Genomic DNA, 22,334 nt, shown 5'->3' with positions numbered 1-22,334 from the left:
TCCCCCCCTGCATTATTTCTGATAGTGACACTAGTAGCCCCATTTCCAACCCAGAACTAGAACCAGAACTTTCCAGAACCAAGAACTTTCAAGAACCTGTGTCCGGGACCAAGTTCTGCTTACGTTTCCAAATAACCAGAACTTACCGGGAAGGTCTCAAAAAAGACCAGCAGCGCTGCTGGCCCCTCTCATAGGTTCCCAGAACTAAAGTTTAGTTCTACTTCAGGAGCAGGACCCTAAAAAAGGTTCCAGGAACCTTGTCTGGAACCGGGCCGTACGCAATGGAAACAAAACCAGAACCAAAAAAATAGGTTCAGGTTCCTGAAAGTTCTGGTTCCACCTTGCAGTGGAAAAGGGGCTAATGAGACAGGAAAGGCAGGAGAGAGGATGATGTCATGTAGAGCCTTGGGTCTTTTTCAACCAATCACAACACATTTCTCATGCCCACGTAAACAGAATGTACACAACAGAATGTAAACAGATCTGCAGAGCATCATCAACGTATCTGCGGTACTTTAGCAGTTCTCGCTGTGCAGTGAGTTCAACACCACTGGGTCACACCACGGTGACCACATGACTTCAACCTCATTAAATACGGTGAGGCATGACAACAACTATCTCTGCAGCACACAAAACATTGCACAGAGATGTAATTTACTATTTAATTGGAGTGCTGCTAGGTACAGCATGCACTGTAAGTAAGTGGCCTTGGGAACCATGTGGTGGGCAGGAGCCTGTCCCCTGTTTCTGTAGCGTGCATGAGGTGGCTTGATGTCCAGTACATCACCTGGACATGATGCTATACAGCTGTGGTTTTCAACCCTTTTCATATAAGGGTCTATTATCCTGCATTTTAGACACGATTTGAGACCACCTTTTGATGAGATTTAGCCTCTCAGACCCAAAACGTAGAATATTTTGTTATCTTTGAATAGGATGAGGTGCCATATGATAACAGCTAACAGGTCAATACAGTATTGCAGATGTTTAACAATAAAGTAACTGTTGGGAGCATAAAAAGAAACCAATTAATTTTACATTCTCAATAGTTAAAGATCTACACTACAGTATGAGAGCTCCATTGGTTAACTATCATTTAGCTGGGGACTACACTGGTTGAAAACCAATGCTATACAGCACGTCACGGGAACTTGCCCCCAATCCTACCCTTGATGCTGAGTGTCAAGCAGGGAGGCATTGGGTCCCATTTTTAATAGACTTTGGTATGACCCGGCCGGGGGATTTAACCCCCGACTTCCCACTGCAGACAAGTTCATTTCTGCTGTGCACTCCTCTTTCCTTGAATCCGTTATTGTCCCTTACTTTGATAGAAGCTATACTATAGATTTATTTTTTCTTCATGTGTTCTGTTATTTACTGTAGATATGTTTTGCTTGACTAAAATGCTAAGACGACAGATGCTAGGTTTGATGTTTACCTGGTATCTTACTTTGTGACTATTGGGGGGGGGGGGGGGGGGGGGGGGGGTTGTAAGAGTGTCTGCTAAAAGTTTAAATTGTGAAATTGTTAAGTTGTTATGAGTCTGGGAAGAACTGGTGGAGGATTCAATACTTTTGGAACATCCAACTTAAGTAACATCCAACTTAAGTAACAAGACATCTTGTGAAATAAAATGTCGCCAACAATCATCAAGGATGATGATACACGAAAGAAGAAGAATCCAACTTCTTTTCTTTTCTGCTATTTTCTGCAATAAAAGGAATCATTGGCAACCAGTCAAATGAGAGCAGAGAGGTTGGTGTTAGCAGGATGGATGCTGAATAAATACTGTACATAAAAGGTGTAGCTCCTATAACGGCTGGCAGGATACAATATTATACAGGACAGATAAATATACATACTGTGTGCTTTAAAAGCAAAGTATATTTTTCTATGATAGCCAACCTTTCAAATGTAATCTTAGTGTTAACCATAACACAAACTTTTACATGTTTACCAAAGGCCTGGTAGAATGAGTCTCTATAAACACAGACCAAGACTTCACTTTCATCTGACAGACTCTGTTAATAACCTGAAATTGCATACAGATGCAGCCATTACAGACATCCCCCTGAAGTATCTTGCATGCACGGCTAGATACACAGCCGCACGCACGCACGCACGCACGCACGCACGCACGCATGCATTGCACGCACGCACGCACGCACGCACGCGTGTAGTCCGTAAAAGATACATACTGTAGTGTCAGCTCTGAAGCTGATAGTTCATGAAGACATTCAAACAGCAGCAATTTTTCAGCATTGACAAACAAGGTCACAGTAACAATGTTTTAGTGGGCAGTGAAGGTGCAGTGTTTTGCTGGTCTGGGACGCTATCTTGTCAGCCATCCATCTCTCCTGTGTCTGACCTGAGTTCAACCCCAACTCCTCCCCAGTGCATCCTCTATGCTGGCTGGCTCCCTGTAAGCCTTGCTGCTGTCTGAAGACTAATAATACAGTAGATTAACCACTTATACTTCACAGACCGGGGTCCCCCAGAGGGCCGCACTTGGCCCTTTCCTTTTCCCCTTCAAATCTCTTCGCTAAAAATAGCCAATCTACAAGCTCACAACGTGTCGCAATGCATTGTGAGCTTGTAGATCAGCTATTTTCACAGAATGTTGGCATATTTCCACCAAATGTTAGCCTATTATGACATGCCCAGAAAGGGGACTCTGATGGTAGCGTCCACACTGGACGCTACCATTCACTCTCATCCACTTCAATTGAGAAAGATATATTTTTTTATCTTTATCTTGCCTGGTGGGAATGACCCTAAGGAGTCTATTGCCCATTGTCCATTAAAGTAAAGCACTTGTTAGGTTATGAAGGAAGGTCCATACAATACAACAATAATGTAACATATAATATGTTGTATGTCCAAGATACAAATGTAACAGTTTGCTGTTAACCCAGAGTTCAGCTTCATAACTTCATGAATGTCATTGATGTACTGTAATAGACATTCTTTAAATCTTCCACAACAAAACATGTTGCAAGTAAGCAGCTAAGAGTTACAACAGGTTGTTAGAAAGCTCCCATGAGCCACAAGTAGTGACTGGTGTGGGTTTGAATCCCACCAGAACCATATGAGTACTATGAGGTGTGGACTGACAACTCCCCTTCAATAATGCGCGGTTTATGACATATAAAACCAATTCAAAATACCTCTACTGTTGTGTGGTTGAAGCAAACCGTATAATAAACATTCTCCAATAGCCCATTTGGAAACCTTTCATAACCAAATTTGTTTCAACAGAGCTCAGAGAGCAATGGCACATAAAACCAACAAAACCAGTGTGAACTGGAACATGTACTGGGCACTCTACTGGGATCTCCTGTTTTTGTTGTGTATTTATTTAATCTTTTGTGGCTTTTAAAAACATTGTACCACAATGAAACCAAAGACTTCATAATGTGGACATGAAATGTCCACATAATAGGCACAATAGGCACACTAGGGTTGTGGTATCAGTCTTTGACTCCTACAGCAGTGGTTCTCAACCTTTTCAGGCTGTGCCCCCCCAAAATAATAATTTGAACTGCCAACCCCCCTCCCTGAAAAACACTTGGAATTGTAGGAGTTGAGGCATCACATTTAAGCCCTTTGCACACAGGCGCGTTTAACCGCACGGATAAAACGGACAATATAATTTTTTGAAAAGAAAACAATGATTCTCTATGACCTCATGCACACCGGCTCCGAATTAGCCGTGCGACGAGTGGCTGCCGCCGTGCGTTTTTTTCTCGATCGAAACCAGTTCGATTCGTGCGTCTTGTTGCATGCGGTAAAAAACTCATCACTCCTTTTATGACCCCTTTTTGGATCCGCAGCGCCGATTCCGCACAGCCTTGCACATCAAATCCAATGCGTTTTATTCATGCCGCAAACGAAAAAAACGCAACTGTCCTGTGAGCAAAGGGCTTTAGTTTGACTTAGTTCCCACAGTCACAGAAACATGTGAAAATAGCAGATCTACAAGCTCACAGCCCACAAGCTTGTAGATCAGCTTTTTTTCAAATGTTTGCCTAGCTTTCTTATATAATTTGACAACTTGAAAAAGAAAAAAAAAAAAAAAAATGCTGCGACCTCATGATTTTGGGGTCCTATAGGGGTTGAGAACCACTGTCCTACAGTAATACAGTGGTTCTCAACCCAAATTGCCCAAATTATTTTGGTGGGTCCCCAGATGATTATAACTTAAGGTGCAACATTGTTTTCTCCCTCAACAGTAAACAAACCAACATAACGTTTAAGTGTATAGAGCGTATCTGGCTATCTGCACATTTTTTAAATGTCAATTTAAGGACTTTTTAATACCTCTAAAATGACAAATGAAGCATTGGTCAAATTGTCAAATATTAGTGGCAGAAATGTTTAAAATAGCAGGTGCTACATGCTCACAACGCCTCGCAATGCAATAGCACCGTGTTATACAAAATGTGATGCCTCAACTTTTAATGCTCGTTAGGCGGGGCGGGGGGTGGGGGGTCCCCAGTTAAAATATGATTATTTTGGGGGTCGCGGCCTGAAAAGGTTGAGAACCACTGTCCTAATAGACCAGTACCTCCAGTCCAGTGTTGCGTGTCAGTTTGGGCGGCTCATCATTGATGGGGATGACAGTGATGGTGATGGTGACGGGGAGACTGCGGCGTTCCAGCTCGTAGGCTGAGGCGGAGAGCGTGAAACTGTCCTCCTTGCTCTCTGTGCTGTCGTGCATGTAGTAGATGTGTCCCAGTTTCACCTGGGGGAAGAAGGGGGGGACAGGGGCAAAAGGATTAGCTGGGTTTTCATATTCAGAACAATATAGAATACACTGTTTGATCAGAGAACAAATCTACTATCAAGCCTTTTAGATCAGAGATTCCCAAACATCGGTCGTGGATTGTTTTAATTATTGTGCGCAGGACACCCCAGAGAGAGGATTTGAACACAAAAGTAAAGTTTCATTCCAAAATGAGAAACTATCTTAAGAACATCTAGGAAGGTCTCTATTTTTAACAATATTACATGGCAAACCATACCTAATGATTTATAACCAGTGTGAAAAGCGTGAAAAGCTCTTTCACACATTATGCGGAGAGGTTTGTTGACTTTCTTTTTCCATTTAGTTGGGATGAGAGCTCACCTTTCAGATTACAGTTTCAAAACAAGCCCCTGCCTTTTGAAATGGCTATGTGTCATTTCAGAAAGACACTTTTCAAGGCTGTTGACTGTTTGGCTCTTGTCTTTCTCTATTCACTTCAGACCGTTTGAGCACAAACAAAGCACACCCGCGGATCCTTGTTTGTGTGTGTGTGTGTGTGTGTGTGTGTGTGTGTGTGTGTGTGTGTGTGTGTGTGTGTGTGTGTGTGTGTGTGTGCGCGCGCGTGCGTGCGCACACGTGTGTGTTTTTGGAGCAGTGAAAGCGCTCCCAATAGACAGGTATGTCCGTGGGTGGCTATGTCTCTGGCTATGTCTGTAGCCTGGCAATACCTTGAGTGGCCACACAAGTTAAAGGAGGGGCGCTGTTGTGCAGGCACACACACACACACACACACACACACACACACACACACACACACACACACACACACACACACACACACACACACACACACAGACAGGGTATAGCTGCTCAGATTCACCGCTCCACTTCGAACCGAGGTTTGATTTTTAAATGTATGTTGTGATTTCTTGTGTGTGCACAGTGTACTGGTTTAATACAAAGAACCCCCCAGAGAAATAAGTTGTACACAAACATAAAGAAAGTTAGGTACTGACTGAATATAATGACGAAAACAATGCTACACATCCTCTCTTTTTAACAATATTTCACTGGCAAAACATGGAAAAAAACTAAAGATTTTTAACCACCCTGGATATTTACATTTAGCATCAAGCACTTTCAAATTTTAAAGGAGTAGTTCAGCCCCAAATTGACTTTTTTTCTATTGATTACTCTCACCATGGAGGCTTGAGTTCAATAATATTTTTAGTTTTTTGTCGCATTCCTAAGACAAAAAAATACAAATAAAATCATAGTAAATTTACCCCCATTGATTCCGGACCCAAATGCGTTTGGGTCCCCCTCCGGAATCAATGGGAGTAAATTCATTGTAATCAAAGTCTCCATGGTGAGAGTAATCAATAGAAAAAAAGTCATTTTGAGGGTGAACTACTCCTTTAAGCGGAGATGGTTTGTTGACTACTTTTTCCATTCAGTTCAGAAGAGAGGCACCTTTCAAAACAACCTCCTGCCTTTTCAAATGGCTATATATCATTTCAGGAAGCCACTTTTCAAGGCTGTTGACTGATTGGCTCTTGTCTTTCTCCTTTCGCTTCAGACGGTTTGAGCACAAACAAAGCACACGTGCAGATCCTTGTTTGTGTGTGTTTTTTTAATCTAAAGGCTATAATCAGGTTCTCAGGAGCCAGCGGTAAAACACAATCCACACGCAGGAGGGAACGAACGGGAGACGAACTCCCCACAGGGACGTTTGCTAAGACAAACCAGATGGAGAGAGACAGGAGGCTTTCAGCAAATGTCATGAGAAGACAGAGAGAAGACCAGAGAGACAGAAAACGGCACAGTGACGTTGCCAAGCGAAGGATCAACACTGAGTTTCCACTGATCATCATTTTGTAAACAGAAGACGGACGATGATTCTTATTTCCCAACCAACACCTGAATCCTCCATTTCCCTGGTTTCCAATTGTTATAAAGACTTGTTATGAAGACTTTCAACTAGCGATTGAAAATATTTTTATGAAAATGTTTACTAAGGCAATAAAATCAAGTGTAAATTCTGGTCAAACCCTCATTCACTTGTGTGTAATGTAATGTAAATGCTCCTGCAGCCTGCAGGAGGTAAAATAGCTACACCTGCTGGGCCATTAATGGGAACGGCACCCTTAAAAGATTCACTTCCTGGGCTTCAAATCCAGTGGGGCTTCCTTGCTACCTGGGCTAGACCAAGATATACTGTACAATACAGGCAAGAAGCGCAGTAGTAGAACTGTAGAAGTGGTCAAAGAGAGAGAACAGGCAAAGACACAGCAAGGCATTGCTGAGATCCAATAGTGAGATATTGTAGGCTACAACACAGAACCACATCAATAGTCATTATGGATGACCCTTTTGAAGGGGTGGGCACCGTGGGCTGGGAATATGCCTGGTGGGCCTAGTATACAAGTGGACCTGTGGGCCTGTGTCCACCTAGCACCAGCCCACAGAGCAGAGAGACATCACATGGCTTGTCTATAATCTGAATACTGGCCTAGTAGCCCAATCACAGGCTACTGTGAGGAGTCCCACCACAACATTTAACAATATACAAGCCCACAACGTGTCGCTGCCTCAACGCGTTGTGGGCTTGTAGATCTTCTATGTCCGGTTCGCGCCGGTTGTGGTGGGCCGGTCTAGGCCAAGATGCCAGATGCCGAATTTATATCCCAGTCCAGGCATGCCCTCTTGGCCCCCCGGGGGCTTCTGGTCTTAGCAAGGCTGCTCTAGCCTGGATACCAGACGAATCTGCCAGAGCAAAATAATTTGGTCTGCTCTGCTCCACTAGGCAAGGACCGAAGAAGATTAGGATTGAGTCTTTTCCTTTGTGTGATCATATACAGATTGTGTCTGTCTGTGCAGAGCAGAATTCTCCAAACCCTCAGTCTGGAGAGTTGGTCTGCATCCTGACCATTACGTCTCCGTGATGAGAGGACCCTCGCCGGAGAACAGGAAGTGGCTAATGGATGCCATATGGCTGCCAACCTACTGGAAAAATACCCCTTTCTCTAACCCCCGTTTGCTCCCCCTTATTCCGTCTACCCATTCATTACTGATGGGAGAAAGTCAGCGAGACAATCAGTCTCCCCCATAAGGACAATAAACAATGGCTGTCGTGCCTGTTGGACATGTGGGCATCACATGGCCATAGAAAAACTATTGTCATTCTGATGCTCACATTGAGCTATTTATTTGGTGCTGTATATGAAGATCTAATATGTATAGCCAAAAGGTAGATATAAGTCACTCTGTTGTGTAGGTCAATTAGATACATTTCATTTCATACACTATTTAGGAGTTCTTCCTTTAATATAACATTCTCTTATTGTTTGAGGGATAGTTCTAAGGTATTCTGGTTTCATTAGAAACAGGTAGCAGTAGCACAATGGAGAGGGAGAGAGAATGTGATATCATGTGCAACACAGGTCCTGAATTAAATTCTGGTTCAAATTTACAACATGGTGATTATGTGGTCTGAGTCACCAGGATACCGTGAATACTACGGTACTACATTCTTAACCGTAGGCCATGTGTCAAAGAATGACACTGTGACTCTGTAGTCCCATACCGTTTCTATTTAATGAAGCAGGCTCTATATAACAGAGTATTGTACATTTTACCCTTTCCTTTGCAATTACCTTAATCCCTCTCATCAGGTTTTTAAAGCACTTCAACCAGCCCTCCCACTGGAAGGTCTCCACTCAGCCCACATGCCTTACTTAAAGCAGGAAAGCTGCAACCAATCACGGCCATGGAGACGATTTAGCCTTTGAGAAAGCCATTATACAGATTCATTCGAGAAATATCCAATTAAGCAAAGCTACGTTTACATGAAAACATCCTGAGGGGCAATATTCTCATCCTGAGACATAGAGCACTTGAAAACAACACGAGAGGCAAGGAATACGAGGCCTTTTGATGAGAAAAGCGAGTCGATGTTTTTTACTCTCCCTGGAGGGCATTCATCTGCTCTTCACACTCTGAGGACCTAATGGAGACCTGATGACACTCTGGTTACGTCTATAAAAGATGTTTTCAAACACAGTGCTGTGAGCTCTGTGCTCTTGATCTTGGCGTTGGATTCCCCTAAGCCCCATGTGTAGAGGTGTGTAGTTAAGTCCATTACGTTCATTCCTGAGGGAGTGAATGCGTCAGCCAAACAAACACAGCGACTCCTTTTGTCTAACACACGTTCCACAGCACTCTGACACATCCGTCACACAATAGAGATGGGACGTTCGCGAACGAATCGAGTCTTTTGAAGGGCTCTTTGAAATGAACGATGGGATCCGGTTCCCAGTACAGGGAGCCACTCCTTTTTTTTTGATGAGGGGGGAGTCAATTCTTTACTTAAAGGTCCGCTAACCCGCCCCGAAATTATAATAGTATGATACAGTAGGTCACGTGGTCTCTGAAAACGGTCTGAAACAGTCTGAAGCTCATGTCACAGTGTAATCTGCCCCTCGCTCCCCAACAACAGCTGACCAGTACAGTAAATAGTCTAAGTACAGTCAATTAATTTAACTAGCCCTTACCCGTTCAAAGATATGAGCTCTGAAATGATGTGCAGTGTGTGGGTTATGGGATGTGCACTGCACACAGTATATGAGGGATGGAAAGTAACTTTAACTGGTGCTTGCATGATAATATGTAGGAGCATCAATGTAAGAAATACCCGTTTCGTTTACTGTGTACCGATCTGCATGATTTTTGGACAACATCTGTAACAGGGCCTGACAACAGACCCCCCCCGCCCGCCCGCCCACCCGCCTGCACACACACACACACACACACACACACACACACACACACACACACACACACACACACACACACACACACACACACACACACACACACAGAGCTGGAATAGATATAGATACACCATACAAATGCTAGTGACAAACGGGCTTCACAGTTATGTTAGGTGTGTTCATATGCTAATGGTGATGCGATTTCAGATCAATTGCTCCAGCCACTGAGGAGAAACGCTGTGACAGACACTCACCCAGACAGACAGACACTCAGACAGACAGACAGACAGACAGACAGACAGACAGACATTTGGAAAATTATATGTCTGATTGGCTTATAATTGCGCATTCCCACAGTGACATCATAAAAATATTAACTCATATTGTAAGATGACTTTTTAAAGTGACAGTACCCCTTTGGGTGACAGTACCCCTTTAAGTAAAAGTATCAATACTTCAATGTAGAAATACTGTTACAAGTAAAAGTAAAATGGACGAAATATATAGGGTTGAAGTGATTTGTAATAAAATCATATATAAAATCTACAAAGTAACTATAGTAACTAAAATGACTCTTTTTGAATGGCTCTTTTTGAACAGCTCTTTGAAAGGGAGGGATCCTAGAGATCCGGCTCACTTTAACGAGCAATAAATCCCATCTCCAGACTCTATCACACAAAGAGCGCCCCCATTAGGAGTTAAATGAACTGGGGCTAGAATCCATAAAGCTCTATCTTATTCTTTTCTAACACGTTGCTCGGCCCATCGGTAACACATGTGACGGATCAGAATGTATGAATACCAGGTTGACAGCGCCACTTACCCTTCCAGCAGTCAGAGTGATGGACTGCACTGTGGCCTTCCACTGACAGATTAACTACTTCCCTGACACATCTGCGACACGCTGTCTCATTTACTGCAGATAGTGTAATAGAAAGACAGGAAACCAAGGGCGGAGAGGGGAGAGACATCACGGGAGTCGGATTCAAACCCAACTTTATTACATTATTTACTGCTGAAACACTACTGAACAAGAAGTGTTTGGTTATTGTACCTTCACTGCTCTTACTTACAGTACACACAATTTCTGACACATACACCACACAACTGTACTTCTACTGCGCTTACTTTATTTATGAGGAATATTTCAGAATATTGCTAATAGTGAACAGGAGAGAATGTATACTTTTACCGTTCTTCCATTTGTTGGCCAATATATATATATTTTTTTTAAGATTTGTTTTTGGGCTTTTATTGGACAGGACAGTAGACTGACAGGAAATGGGGGGAGAGATGGGGAGTGACGCGCGGCAAAGGTCATCCGGATCGGGAATCGAACCGGCGATGCCGCCAGGCATCCGTACCTATGTGGAAATGCCTAAGTGGTTGCGCCTGGATCAGTAGGCCAGTGGGCGCCCCTGTTGGCCAATATTCAAATCACATCTCTGACATATTGATGAGAAATGTGTTCTGTATATGTAATGAAATCACATGTTTTCCTGCAAGAATCCTGTCCGACCTGTGTGACAATGACCAGTAGGAGAAGAGGGACTAATCTGTGACAAGTAAAAGTCATTTTTTTGGATTGATTGTAATCTTGTGTGGCCAGAAATGCTTCCTTCATACAGTACAGTCTGGAGAACTTCCGTTTCATCTTTATATTCATGCAAATGTATCCTATATACAGTACATTTAAATCATCTATACATACAGTATATACTGTAGCTTGCTGCTTAGAAGAAATAGAAATTAAAACATATTTTCGTGAACTGAAATGCCAGCTTCCGTTACTCGGATTTCAGGAGGTGTAGTTCCAGACTCTATATAGCATTCGGAGTTTGTGGAATAGTTGTCTGGCTATGCGAGACTAGAATGATTGAATAATGTTTGGAAAGAAGGCACGTGGGACAGATTTATCCAAAAGTTGTAGTGGAGTGTAAGCATGTAGTATTTCTTTTTTAAATGTTAATACTTGAGTAAAGTAAATTGAACCTAAGTGCAGTACTTGTTGTAAATGGCAACAAGCCTGAGGGCTCAACGAGGACCACTTCTGCTCCCACTGGACAGAAACGTGTCCCAATAACGTTCCAGTAATGAGAGCGCTGCACATCCGTCTTTAATTTGGGAACAATTACGCTCTGGTTTAAAAAAAACTGAGCATGACAGATTTACTTGTCAATATGGAACCAATTTATGCGGGAGAAAAGCTGGAGGGGGGAAAGGTGGGATGAGGAAGAGAGAGGGAGAGTGAGGGGGAGTGAGGGGGAGGGCGGGGGGGTTCACACAGCATGCAGTTGAAACTGTCACACAGAAACTGTCACAGTAACCGTTGACAGAAGTCAACGCTATGTACAGCTGTGTTCAGAGCTACCGTCACTCACTGCCAATTCGCCTCACTGCTAACTAGCAACCTAATCTGATTGAGCTCAATCATAAGTAGGAGCTAGTCTCACCTGGGTGGAAATACACAGTGGAGTCAGACAGAGAGGGGAGGGAGGGAGGGAGGAGAGAGAGAGAGAGAGAGAGAGAGAGAGAGAGAGAGAGAGAGAGAGAGAGAGAGAGAGAGAGAGAGAGAGAGAGAGAGAGAGAGAGAGAGAGAGAGAGAGAGAGAGAGAGAGTGTGTGTGTGTGTGTGGTTTGGTGGTAGAGCACACATGCGCTCACATTATTATACGAATATATCGGTTTATTTTGGCTTCAGGCTGTCCAAAGGCACCGTCAGTTTTTCCACAGTGCCTCAGCAAATAGAGAGCGAGACAGAGAGAGAGAGAGAGAGAGAGAGAGAGAGAGAGAGAGAGAGAGAGAAAGAAGGGAGAGACCAACCAGCTCCTCTACACCAGAATGTTTGAGGTTTCTTCCGTCAGTATTTAGCCTATGTTTCTTAAATATACATTTTCCTCCCTAAAGCTAAAGTGGAGTTTTGAACCAGCATGCATGGAACACCAGATAACTGTACATTATTATGTCAGTACACAGTGGCCCTCCTCTTCCTCCCTCCCTCTTTCTAACTCTCTCTCCCCCTCTCTCTCATTCTACATTCAATCTCATATCCCCAGTGACTGTTAAAATCTTCAGTAAAGAACGCAGGTCAGCAGGGGTTCACCATGCTGGAGAGACGCTAACCAATTTGAATTCCATTTAACATTTTAGACATTTAGCAGATGCTCTGATCCAGAGCAACAAGTGTGACAAGCACAGCCTTTGAATAAGCTTCGAATCCCAGATTACACAGCAACCAATTGAAAGGAGAGCAAGGTTCAGAGTCCTAATACTCAGACAAAGTTCTTGTGATCCCAGAAATACTGTGTACGGCTGTCAGAATACAGAGACGAGCTAATCAGAGAGATAGGAGTTTATAATGTTGAACAACCCTCTCATAGATGCTAGAAACCTGGAAATCCTAATGCTTGAATTATACAATACATACTATGTTGTATGATGTGAGCCTGTAGATTGAAAAATATTTCTTGGCTTACAACGGCTATTGCATAACAACAAAAATGTTTTTGCATGAAAGGTTATAAAGTCAGTATGAACAATATTATGGTGTTTTCTGCAACCATAATGGTTAGACAGTGTAGTCATGGCATAGCATCCATCTCATCCATCTCTTCTCCATCCATTGTGATGCACAGAATTCACCATGGTGTTCATGAGGCTTGCATGCAACATGTTGTGAACACATATACGTATTATAATTAATTTGATAATTGTTTATATAAGATATCATAAGGTATTATGAAGGCTTGTAGTAACTCTTAAAGGAGAATTCCGTGGTAAATCACTTAAAAAAAAGGGGAAAAAATGGTCCGGGTGTTTTTTTTTAATAATGCATTTGAATGTATCTATAATGCATTATACTATAGATATGGGCTTAATAGAAACTGGGATTTTAAAGCCTGATTTACACTTCGTCATATCCGATCTACAAGGTCACACTCACAACGCAAGACCATGTGCTGTGAGTTTGTATTTGCTATTTTCTGAATGTGACAACAACAAATTAAGCATTACTTTATCCATGCAGTGCACCCCCCCCCCCAAACAAACAGCAAAGGCAGAATGGTGAACTCAGGAGCAACTGTGGAAAGTTCCAAAGTGACGTGTAACTGTAGTAATTCCTTCTTGAACAACTGCCGCGATCAAAGTGTTTGGAGGTAGATATTATTCTGGCTGCAGCTTATAATTAGGAGCGAGGAGAAGTTATGGGGTGGTTTGTTGGTCTAGTGGGAAGCTTTGTGTCCCAGAATAACAGAAATAAATGACTCATGTTTGTTTTGTTGTTGATTTCTTCCCAAACATGCATTTCTTTTGGGATATCCCATGTGCGCTTTAATGGAGGAGAGGGTTTTCTTTAGAACAGTGCCGAGTACACACACACGTACAGTTAGTCTTGATAAAGTTCAAATAAAACATGCTACAAATGTGCTACTACATTAAAGGAATAACCATGAAAATATACTGTATACAAATATAAATAGATAACAGATGATTCCTGGGTGGAGGAACCCAGAGAACAAAGACCTATGTAAATGAGTTACTGAAATGTAAATTATGGGACTATAAAACTACAAAAAGAATAATACTTTGACTTGTTGATTTGAGGTAATTAATGAACCACAACCTTTTATAAAAAGAAAAAAAGAAAAGAAAAGAAAAACTGTCTGACTTTTCATTCCATGCCATGGTGACATAGTGATTTTATTTTTATTTTATTTTTTTCATGTTGTGTGTGACATCAACACCTCAGGTGTTCGTTCTCAAGATTTCTGATTTGGGAATCGTGCTCAGCATTCTAAAAGGAAATTCTTCTCCTACTCCATCACTTCCTGCCAACCACCTTCCAGGGGAAGGAAAGAAACCACAGATTTGATATAAGTTGATATACCTCATTGGCCACTGCGGTTCATTGGAGCATTGCGTCATTACGGCCTCCATATTTTGTGGGGAGAGCTGTCCCTCCTAATGCATGTCTATTGAAGCAGGATGTCTCTGCACAATTAAAATAATCATAACTCGCTGAATAAAATGATTTTCACATGGTTTGGTATGTTAGAAATGTCAGACATGTAGTTATGTTATGATATACTGTACTGTATAGGATAGGATTCTAAATACGCGTATTGGCTTCTTCCCTTTCCTCCACAATAACTTGTTTTCTTTTGATACGTATTGTTTCTATTTTATATTACAATGTGCCGATAAACTAACTTAAACTTGAAGAGCAGTTATGGCAAGCTTCCCCACATAATACGGGCGTGGTGTTGACGTGCAGGCCCCACTGGCCAATGAAGCGTCTCACCAATTAGTGCGCCCCTTAAAAAGAAAACGTGGTATTACTGGTGTACGTACGGAAAAACACTTCCTCCACCACGTCCTGCTTGCTGCCTTACCTCCTCCCAGGTGAAGAAGGTCAGCTCTTGTTCGTCTCCATCCAGGTAGCGGAGGTCGCCATGCTGTGGCGGCTCCTCCACAATGAACTCCACGTTGGCTGCGCTGTAGAAGGGGTGGGAGATGTTGAGGATCTCGGCGGTGACGGACATGCCGCCGCCCTCTCTCACGGTGAAGTTGACGCCGTGAAACGGGATCAGGCGGGGAACGACGCTGGCGGAGACGACGAGGTCGTCCACCGACGTAAAGCCGTTGCTCACGTCCACAGTGAAGGCATCGTTTCCCTGCAAGTTGGAGGATGGTTTTGGTTAGTTTGTTGCGACCGTTAGGTCGCAGTTACTATCAGCCTGTCAGTCTGTCCGTCACGTCACACTTTTCCCCTACTCATATCTCCACCACTGTTGCCCCAATCCATTCCTTGGCTGCTAAACCACAACCTCCACTCATTTCTCACATGGCCCTCTTCTAGCGCCACCCTGAGGCCCATTCTTGCCAAACACATTTTTGGACATTGCTCCTACAAAAATTACTTTAGAGATACTGTGTACCACTTTGCGTGGTTTTAGGACAAAATCTGTAGGAGCAGTGTCCAAAAATGTGTTTGAAAAAATCGGCCTGATGGTGGCGCTAAATGGGAAAGATCCATATTGATGACATACTGCTTTGCTTGATTTTAGGGCAAAATCTGTAGGAGCAGTGTCCAAAAATGTGTTTTGCAAGAATCGGCCACAAGGTGGCGCTAGAAGAGGGCCATTTGAGAAATGAGTTGGAGGTTGTGGTTTGGCAGCCAAGGAGTGTGTGTGCAAAGTTTGGCATGGATTGGGGCAACGGTGGCCATGAGTATGGCAAAAGTGTGACGTGACGTGAAGTGAAGTGAAGTGACGTGACGTGACGTGACGTGACGTGACGGATAGAGTGACTGACAGTGACAGACTGACTGACTGACTGACTGACAGCCGGTGGAGGTTTTGATAGTAACTGCGCCCTGACGGTCGCAACCAACGTGTTACGAGCTTGTAGACGGACTGTTTTCTGTACTTTTACACAACTCTGCCATGCCACAAAGTACACAATTGGGCATTCATTTATGAAAAAAAAAAAAGTAAAAAAAAACAAAGATACAAGGTTTCCACCAGACAGCATGATACAGTATGTTGCTGAGACAATTATCCAGGGACTTAACACATGGCATTTTTTTTACTATACAGTTGGAATAATACACATACCAGGATTGATGTGGACACATATAGGATGCGTCCCTGGTCGACGTCGTCCTGAGTGAAGGAGTGAATGTAGTTGAGCATAGGAGCTGCTGTGCTCTCAGTGTCGTTGGTCAACATGACAACGTGGCCCAGGCGGGGAGCTTCCTTGATGGTGAACACCATCTCAGACGGAAGAATGTCTGCCTGCTCCACCTGAAACACCAGCCAGATGAATGCCATGTTAATATTCACGCACTGTTATGTATCTACTGTATAGATAGACATCATCAATGAAAAGTCTGTCTGTCTGTATACCTGTCTGTCTTTCTATTCCAGTGCTTCTCAACCTGTTCTCAATTATTTTGGGGGTCCCCAGATGATAATTTGCAACATTGTTTTCTCACTCAACAGTAAACAAACCAACATAAAGTTTAAGTGTGTAGAGGGTATCTGCACATTTCTAAAGTAACAATTTAAGGACTTTTTAATACCTCATAAACGACGATTAAAGATTGGCAGAATTACAGGCAGAAATACAGAAATTGTGAAAATAGCCGTTCTACATGCTCACAACGCATCGCACCGCGAGGCATTGTGAGCATGTAGATCTGCTATTTTCACATTAGAACTAACTGTACACAAAATGTAATGCCTCAACTCTTGTGGGGGTGGGGGGTCCCCAGTTAAAATATGATTATTTTGGGGGTTGAGGCCTGAAAAGGTTGAGAACTACTGTTCTATTCTACTGTGTGTGTGTGTGTGTGTGTGTGTGTGTGTGTGTGTGTGTGTGTGTGTGTGTGTGTGTGTGTGTGTGTGTGTGTGTGTGTGTGTGTGTGTGTGCGCGTGCGTGCGTGCGCGTGCGCGCGTGCGTGTCTGTCTGTCTGTCTATTTATCTATTAGAATGCATACCAGTGGTGAACATTGAGTTGGAACATATTGAACCCCCCCACGCCTCCCTCCTTATATTCACATGCAGATTGACAGCAACCAGCAGTCTTTGTGAACATTTGGATGGCTTCCCTGGTGACTGTTCTCTGGATGTAATGTTTAGCAGTCATGTTTCCATCTGACATTCCTTCAGAGGCGCACAAAACTTTCCATTGTAAAGTAAAGAAATATACATTCTGGATGAGTTCCCAACAGCAACGTCAATATTCTGCCACTTTTAAAAGGCCATTCTGTCAGGGCTTTGTTCAATACTTGTTTCAATAACGCATGGTGCGTCTGTACTTGGGTGTCTCTCTAGGTACTTCTGAAGTCAATACAGAGAGCCTCTAAAAAGTTTAATGATCAAAGAAAGTTAAATAATAATAAAATAATAGGAATTTCTCCCCAAAAATGTTTCTCATTACTTCAAGCTGACTCAGACTTATTATAGAGTGAGAATTTAAACTCCATTAATTGGCTTTGGAGATTAAATGCAGACAGGCTCCTCTTATAAATTACAGCAGGGTTCAGATGCATCCCTCAGGGTGTACTCAGAGCCTTTTTTCCACACTTAATGGAGTGTAATTTAGTATATAAACTAGATTATAAGCGGGGACAGTACAGTAATACCCAGTCCTGCTTTCATGTGGTGTAACAAACATTAAGGGAAAGGATTACCAAATAAAGTCTGCCTATTTGATTGAGTCATGTGAAAATATTTTATGAAGAGAAAATAAACTCAGGACTGCCTTCTTAAACAAAAACAAATGTCTGACGATGGTGGTGATGATGATGGTGATGATGAGAACAGATTAAAACAAAGCTTTGATTTCTATTCTGACATTGTCTAATGTTGTTAAATATTGAAAACAAAAAGTATGGTAGAATGTTGACTGACCAAATTAAATGTAAGTTACTGTACCAAACTGGATCAACAATTTAAATACAATGAACTGCAGTAATCAATTAAAATTAGGCCTAATTACTTCAATTAGCATGGCCTGTAAAAATTACCTTGAGATTGAACTGGTTGATCACTGTGTGCTCCCCATCATATGAGATGATAACTCTATTATTCACCACCTCTGGTTCTGAGAAGTAGCCCTGCTTGAATATTTTGATCTTGAATGTTCCTTCTTCAGAGTAGCCCTTTGCACGGACAATGAAACCGAAGGAATCCTTGGACCTCAGACTCTCGTAGTTGTGTTCATATGACACAACTCCCTTTTTCAGGTCTTCCAGGGAGAACCGAGACTTCTCAATCCCACTCACAATGATCCTGCCGTCACTCGGAGGTGTTGTCACCTCAAACACAATCTCTCCATCATTCCTAACGTCCAAGTTGGACTCGGCACTGAGCAGGGATGTGTTCAGGGTCTTGGTGGCGCCATGGTCCATCACCACCATTGTATTGTTTACCACATGCAAGTAGGGGTCTCCAGCCTGGATCTCAAGGAGTGCCGTGCTCTTGTAGTAGCCGTCAGACACCTGCAGCTGGAAGCGTTCACGGTCAGCACCGTGATGCACAAACAGTACGTTGTTGTCCTTCAGGTCAGCCTGGGTGAACCGGTACAGGGGCAGTGAGGGGTCGGAGGCTGACACGATGTTGCCCGAGAGGATCCCCTCGCGGGCGTAGACAATCTGGGTGTCGTTGAAGCCCGAGTCATCATCCTTGAACTGGATGTCATCAGTGGTCAGCAGGCGCTGACCGTGGCGAACCACGTTGAAGACTCTGTCCACAACTCTCACAGGTGCATGCTCGTTCTTGGTTTGAATTGAAATTCTGAAAGTCCCAGCCAGGGATCCTCCTGAACTCCCTCCTGCCTGATCCGATACCATGAAGTGGAACTCGTCGCTGCTTGTCTTGGAGCCATCGTGTTTGTAGATAAGTCTGTCCAACTCAATGTCTTCATTGCTAAATAGCTTGATTGCACCATCAAAGCTTGGCTGCCCTGGTGGGGATGCCCTCATGAGACGGCCGTACTTTGGATCTTGTATGACCCGGTACACAAAGTCAGTAGAAATTGGGGATACGGTCCAAAGATGATCTTTGCTAATAGTTCCCTCCCCTCCTTGCAACATAACCAGACCCTCATTGGTCAAAACAGGAGCATTGATATCTGCAAGGATGTTGATTGGGAAGGTGTAGATGGGAGAATACTCGTCCCCTGTAAAGACTCTGAACTGAAACTGGTCCTCACTGTCCACAGCTCTGCGCATAAGGACTCTGTATGTAAGATGACCGCTCCTGAGGTCCTCCTGGGTGAAACTGCCACCCTCACCCAGCTCTGTGCCTGACACTTGCAGTACACCCAGCGTTGGTGGCTTCAGAACTACATACTTAACATTTTGGGGGTCTGGGTTTTCCCCTTTCACTTCAGCCTCAAGCTCTGTCAGTCTGATTGCCTTCTGTTCCTCTCCCTTCATGTCTAAGGGGACCAGGTTTGAAACTTTTACCGGAGCAGGCATGATCTTGACTAAGAAGACGTTGTTCCAGAGAGAGAACTGACCCAGGTGAACATCAAACTGAATGCGCTCAGTCACAGTGTCTTCTTGGTCGCTTGAGTCCGTGCTGACATACCTGAGGCGCTCCTGCTCTAAATCTGACTGATGAAAGGCTGTCACTTGCTTGACCATATTGTTGCCAGTGAGAATATGCAGTTCTCCAAATCTCAGGGGTTGTGTGATGTTGTACACAACATCCCCGTTACGGGGATGAGAAATGACAGCCAATTGTTGAATGCCTATGGAAGAGTTCCTACCCTGAGACAAGAGAAGGCCAGTGTTGGTCACGATCGTCATGTGTGGCTGTGTGACAGCTAACTTAAAAACGGTAGACTGGCTTACAGAGTGTCCGTCTGATACTTCCAGTGTCATCCCAGCTCCGCTACCACCTCTGTGCACAAAATAGATGTTTCCATCTTTCAACTGCCTGCAGGTGAACTCTGTGATGCTTCTCCCTGGCTGCTTGACATTTTCTAAGTACCCAACTTCCACTGAAGGCTCGGAGGTTACAGTCACCACCAATTCATCGCAGCGCGTGTCAGAATCGACTATTTTGATCAAGTTGGGGTTCAGACGGGTCCTCCCATTTTCCGTGATGGAGATGTCCCCTCCACTAAGTTGAGGGATGTCATTGACTGGGATGATTTCGACAGGTAGTATGTACTGACGGGGAACTTTTAGACATTCGGGGAGATAGCTGTTACTGTGTGCTGTGACCTCCAACTGGATCTGGTCTCCGTACCTCTCATTTCCATCGTGTAGATATTTAATTTTCTTATTGGCCACATCAAGGAGGGTAAACTTCTGCGTACGCCTACTGTTGATGTTCATGTCAACCAGACCGTACCAGGGATCACTTTGGAGAGTAAAGATGATCTGTGACTGGCGGATTCCTGCAGCATTTAGGTCAAAGGTGGGGCTCAAATTGTTGACATCTAGAAAAACCTCGCCTCCCTCAGGTACCAGCAAGGGGGTGAGGTCAAGCAGTTTTGTTACATTCTGGAACAACTCTGGCACGTCGTCTGTTGGGTAGCAGTGTCGTTCATTGGGGTCTACGTCAACATATCGGATTCGGACAGGGGCAGGTGTTGTGGTTGCCTCCACATCATAATAAGTTGAGTAGTCATAGTCTTCTCCCTCACATTTGACGTGAACGTCGTTGGTGACCAACGCATCCTGCAGACTTCTGTCCTTCTGGTTGACTTTTATTTCTCCCAAGCAACCAATGAATGACTCAGACGTTATCTCTTCTTCCATTCGGTCCAGATAGGTATCACGGAACACTTCCTTCATTTTTGCCTGGATCCCTCCCAGATACAGATTCCCGACCAGATCCAGTCTATCCGCACTGTCGAGAGGGAGGGAGGCAGCCTGGCTGTCTACGTTAATCTGAAACGAACTCTGGTCAATCTGGATCCTGACTCTGTGCCACTGATCATCGTCCAGCTGTACCTGGGTGTTGTCCAGCACCTCCATGCCGGTGCCAAGATCTATAACACCTTTGAGGAAGCCGCCTGTAACACCAATGGCGACAAAATCTGTGTCTCTGCCGGGGTGGAAAACGAGCAGCGCGTCTTCGATGGTGGTCTTCATCAGGAACTCTAGGACCCTCCCAGCTCCGCTGGTGCCACTCCATGTAGGGAAAGACACAAACGAATCTGGGCTGATGAAACTGGTCGCCTCCCCATCACCAGCCTCAAATTCACCGCTGCAAGATTCCTTTGTGTCGTGGCAGTCCGTCAACGCTGATTTCAGGATGTCAAAACTATGGGACTCAAACTTCACATCAGTCATGCAGCCTCGGAACGGCGGGATGGCAGTGCTGAGGTAGGGGGCGTCTAGCTCCCCTGTGCCCCCCAGCCAGACTCCCAAGTCAATATTAAGCTCCTCCTCCCCTCCAGAGACAGGGGTGTCTGTGGAGAAGAGGTCGTCGATCGTCATGGTGATTTTGGAATCCTGGAGTGTGACGGACACTTTGTGCTCCATAAGGTTGTTCAGCTGGACTCCCTGGGAGGAGCTCAGGGTCATGTCACCATCTCCCATGTTTATCCGTGCCTGCAGGAAGACAAGAAGAATAGATCTTGATTAATTAAGACTCATGGCTTTTTAACATAATTTATGTTACTACAAGTAAGCTGTATAATATTGAGTTATGTACAGTATATCCATAGCTACGCCTTAAGGCTTTAAAGGTATAAACGAATAACATAAATTATGTATCGCAACTAGTTAGCGCTAGTGCAAGAACTGATCTGTTATGTCAACAATTACATTTTTTGTAGCCTTTCCACTAACGAAGGGGTGGAGGCTGAATGTATTGATTCAAATCACATTGATCCTTTTTTTCACCTTGAGTGAAAATGTTAAGTGCTATGAACCAGAAAATGTACCCATATCCCCTTGAAAGTTACAGAATTGAAAAAGTTGTTCAATTATTTTGAACAGCTCCGAAAAATGCTTCTTGATTTTAACCTACTTTATTGCTGTATTTTGTCTGTTATTCCCATTTTATTACATATATATTCTTATTTTCTCTTTTCCTCTTTTCGATGTGTTGTTGTTGTTGTATTGATATTGTCGATCTTTCTGTCAGGCACTTTGCGACTGTTCTTAAAAAGCGCTATACAAATAAAGTTTACAATTATCATTATATTATGAAAAGCAAGTGGGTTTCTTGTTTCTGAATCGCTTTTTAATCTCTTTCAGTCTCATGAAATACTCCTGGGGGAACTGCCTACTACTATAGTCTGGAGCTCACTCCTCCTGAAGTGCCATGCTCATGGGTACCTCA

At 43.6% G+C, this 22,334-nt stretch overlaps 1 protein-coding gene across 1 annotated transcript in view; it reads right to left on the bottom strand.

Annotated features, from left to right (window-relative positions):
- cspg4 (chondroitin sulfate proteoglycan 4) overlaps positions 1-22,334 on the bottom strand; it is a gene marked incomplete at both ends in the record, with an annotated part of 167,984 nt that overhangs the window by 17,668 nt on the left and 127,982 nt on the right. Inside the window, 4 exons of the mRNA XM_080737137.1 lie at positions 4,568-4,744; positions 14,912-15,193; positions 16,136-16,324; positions 18,053-21,598. Of these exons, the coding sequence (XP_080593263.1) occupies positions 4,568-4,744; positions 14,912-15,193; positions 16,136-16,324; positions 18,053-21,598 (4,194 nt within the window). The remainder of the gene's footprint in view (positions 1-4,567; positions 4,745-14,911; positions 15,194-16,135; positions 16,325-18,052; positions 21,599-22,334) is intronic.

Source organism: Nannobrachium achirus (genome assembly GCF_963921795.1).
Source record: "Nannobrachium achirus genome assembly, chromosome: 11".
In the NCBI taxonomy this organism is placed as follows: Eukaryota; Metazoa; Chordata; class Actinopteri; order Myctophiformes; family Myctophidae; genus Nannobrachium; species Nannobrachium achirus.
This window is presented reverse-complemented; position numbering and strand designations above follow the sequence as displayed.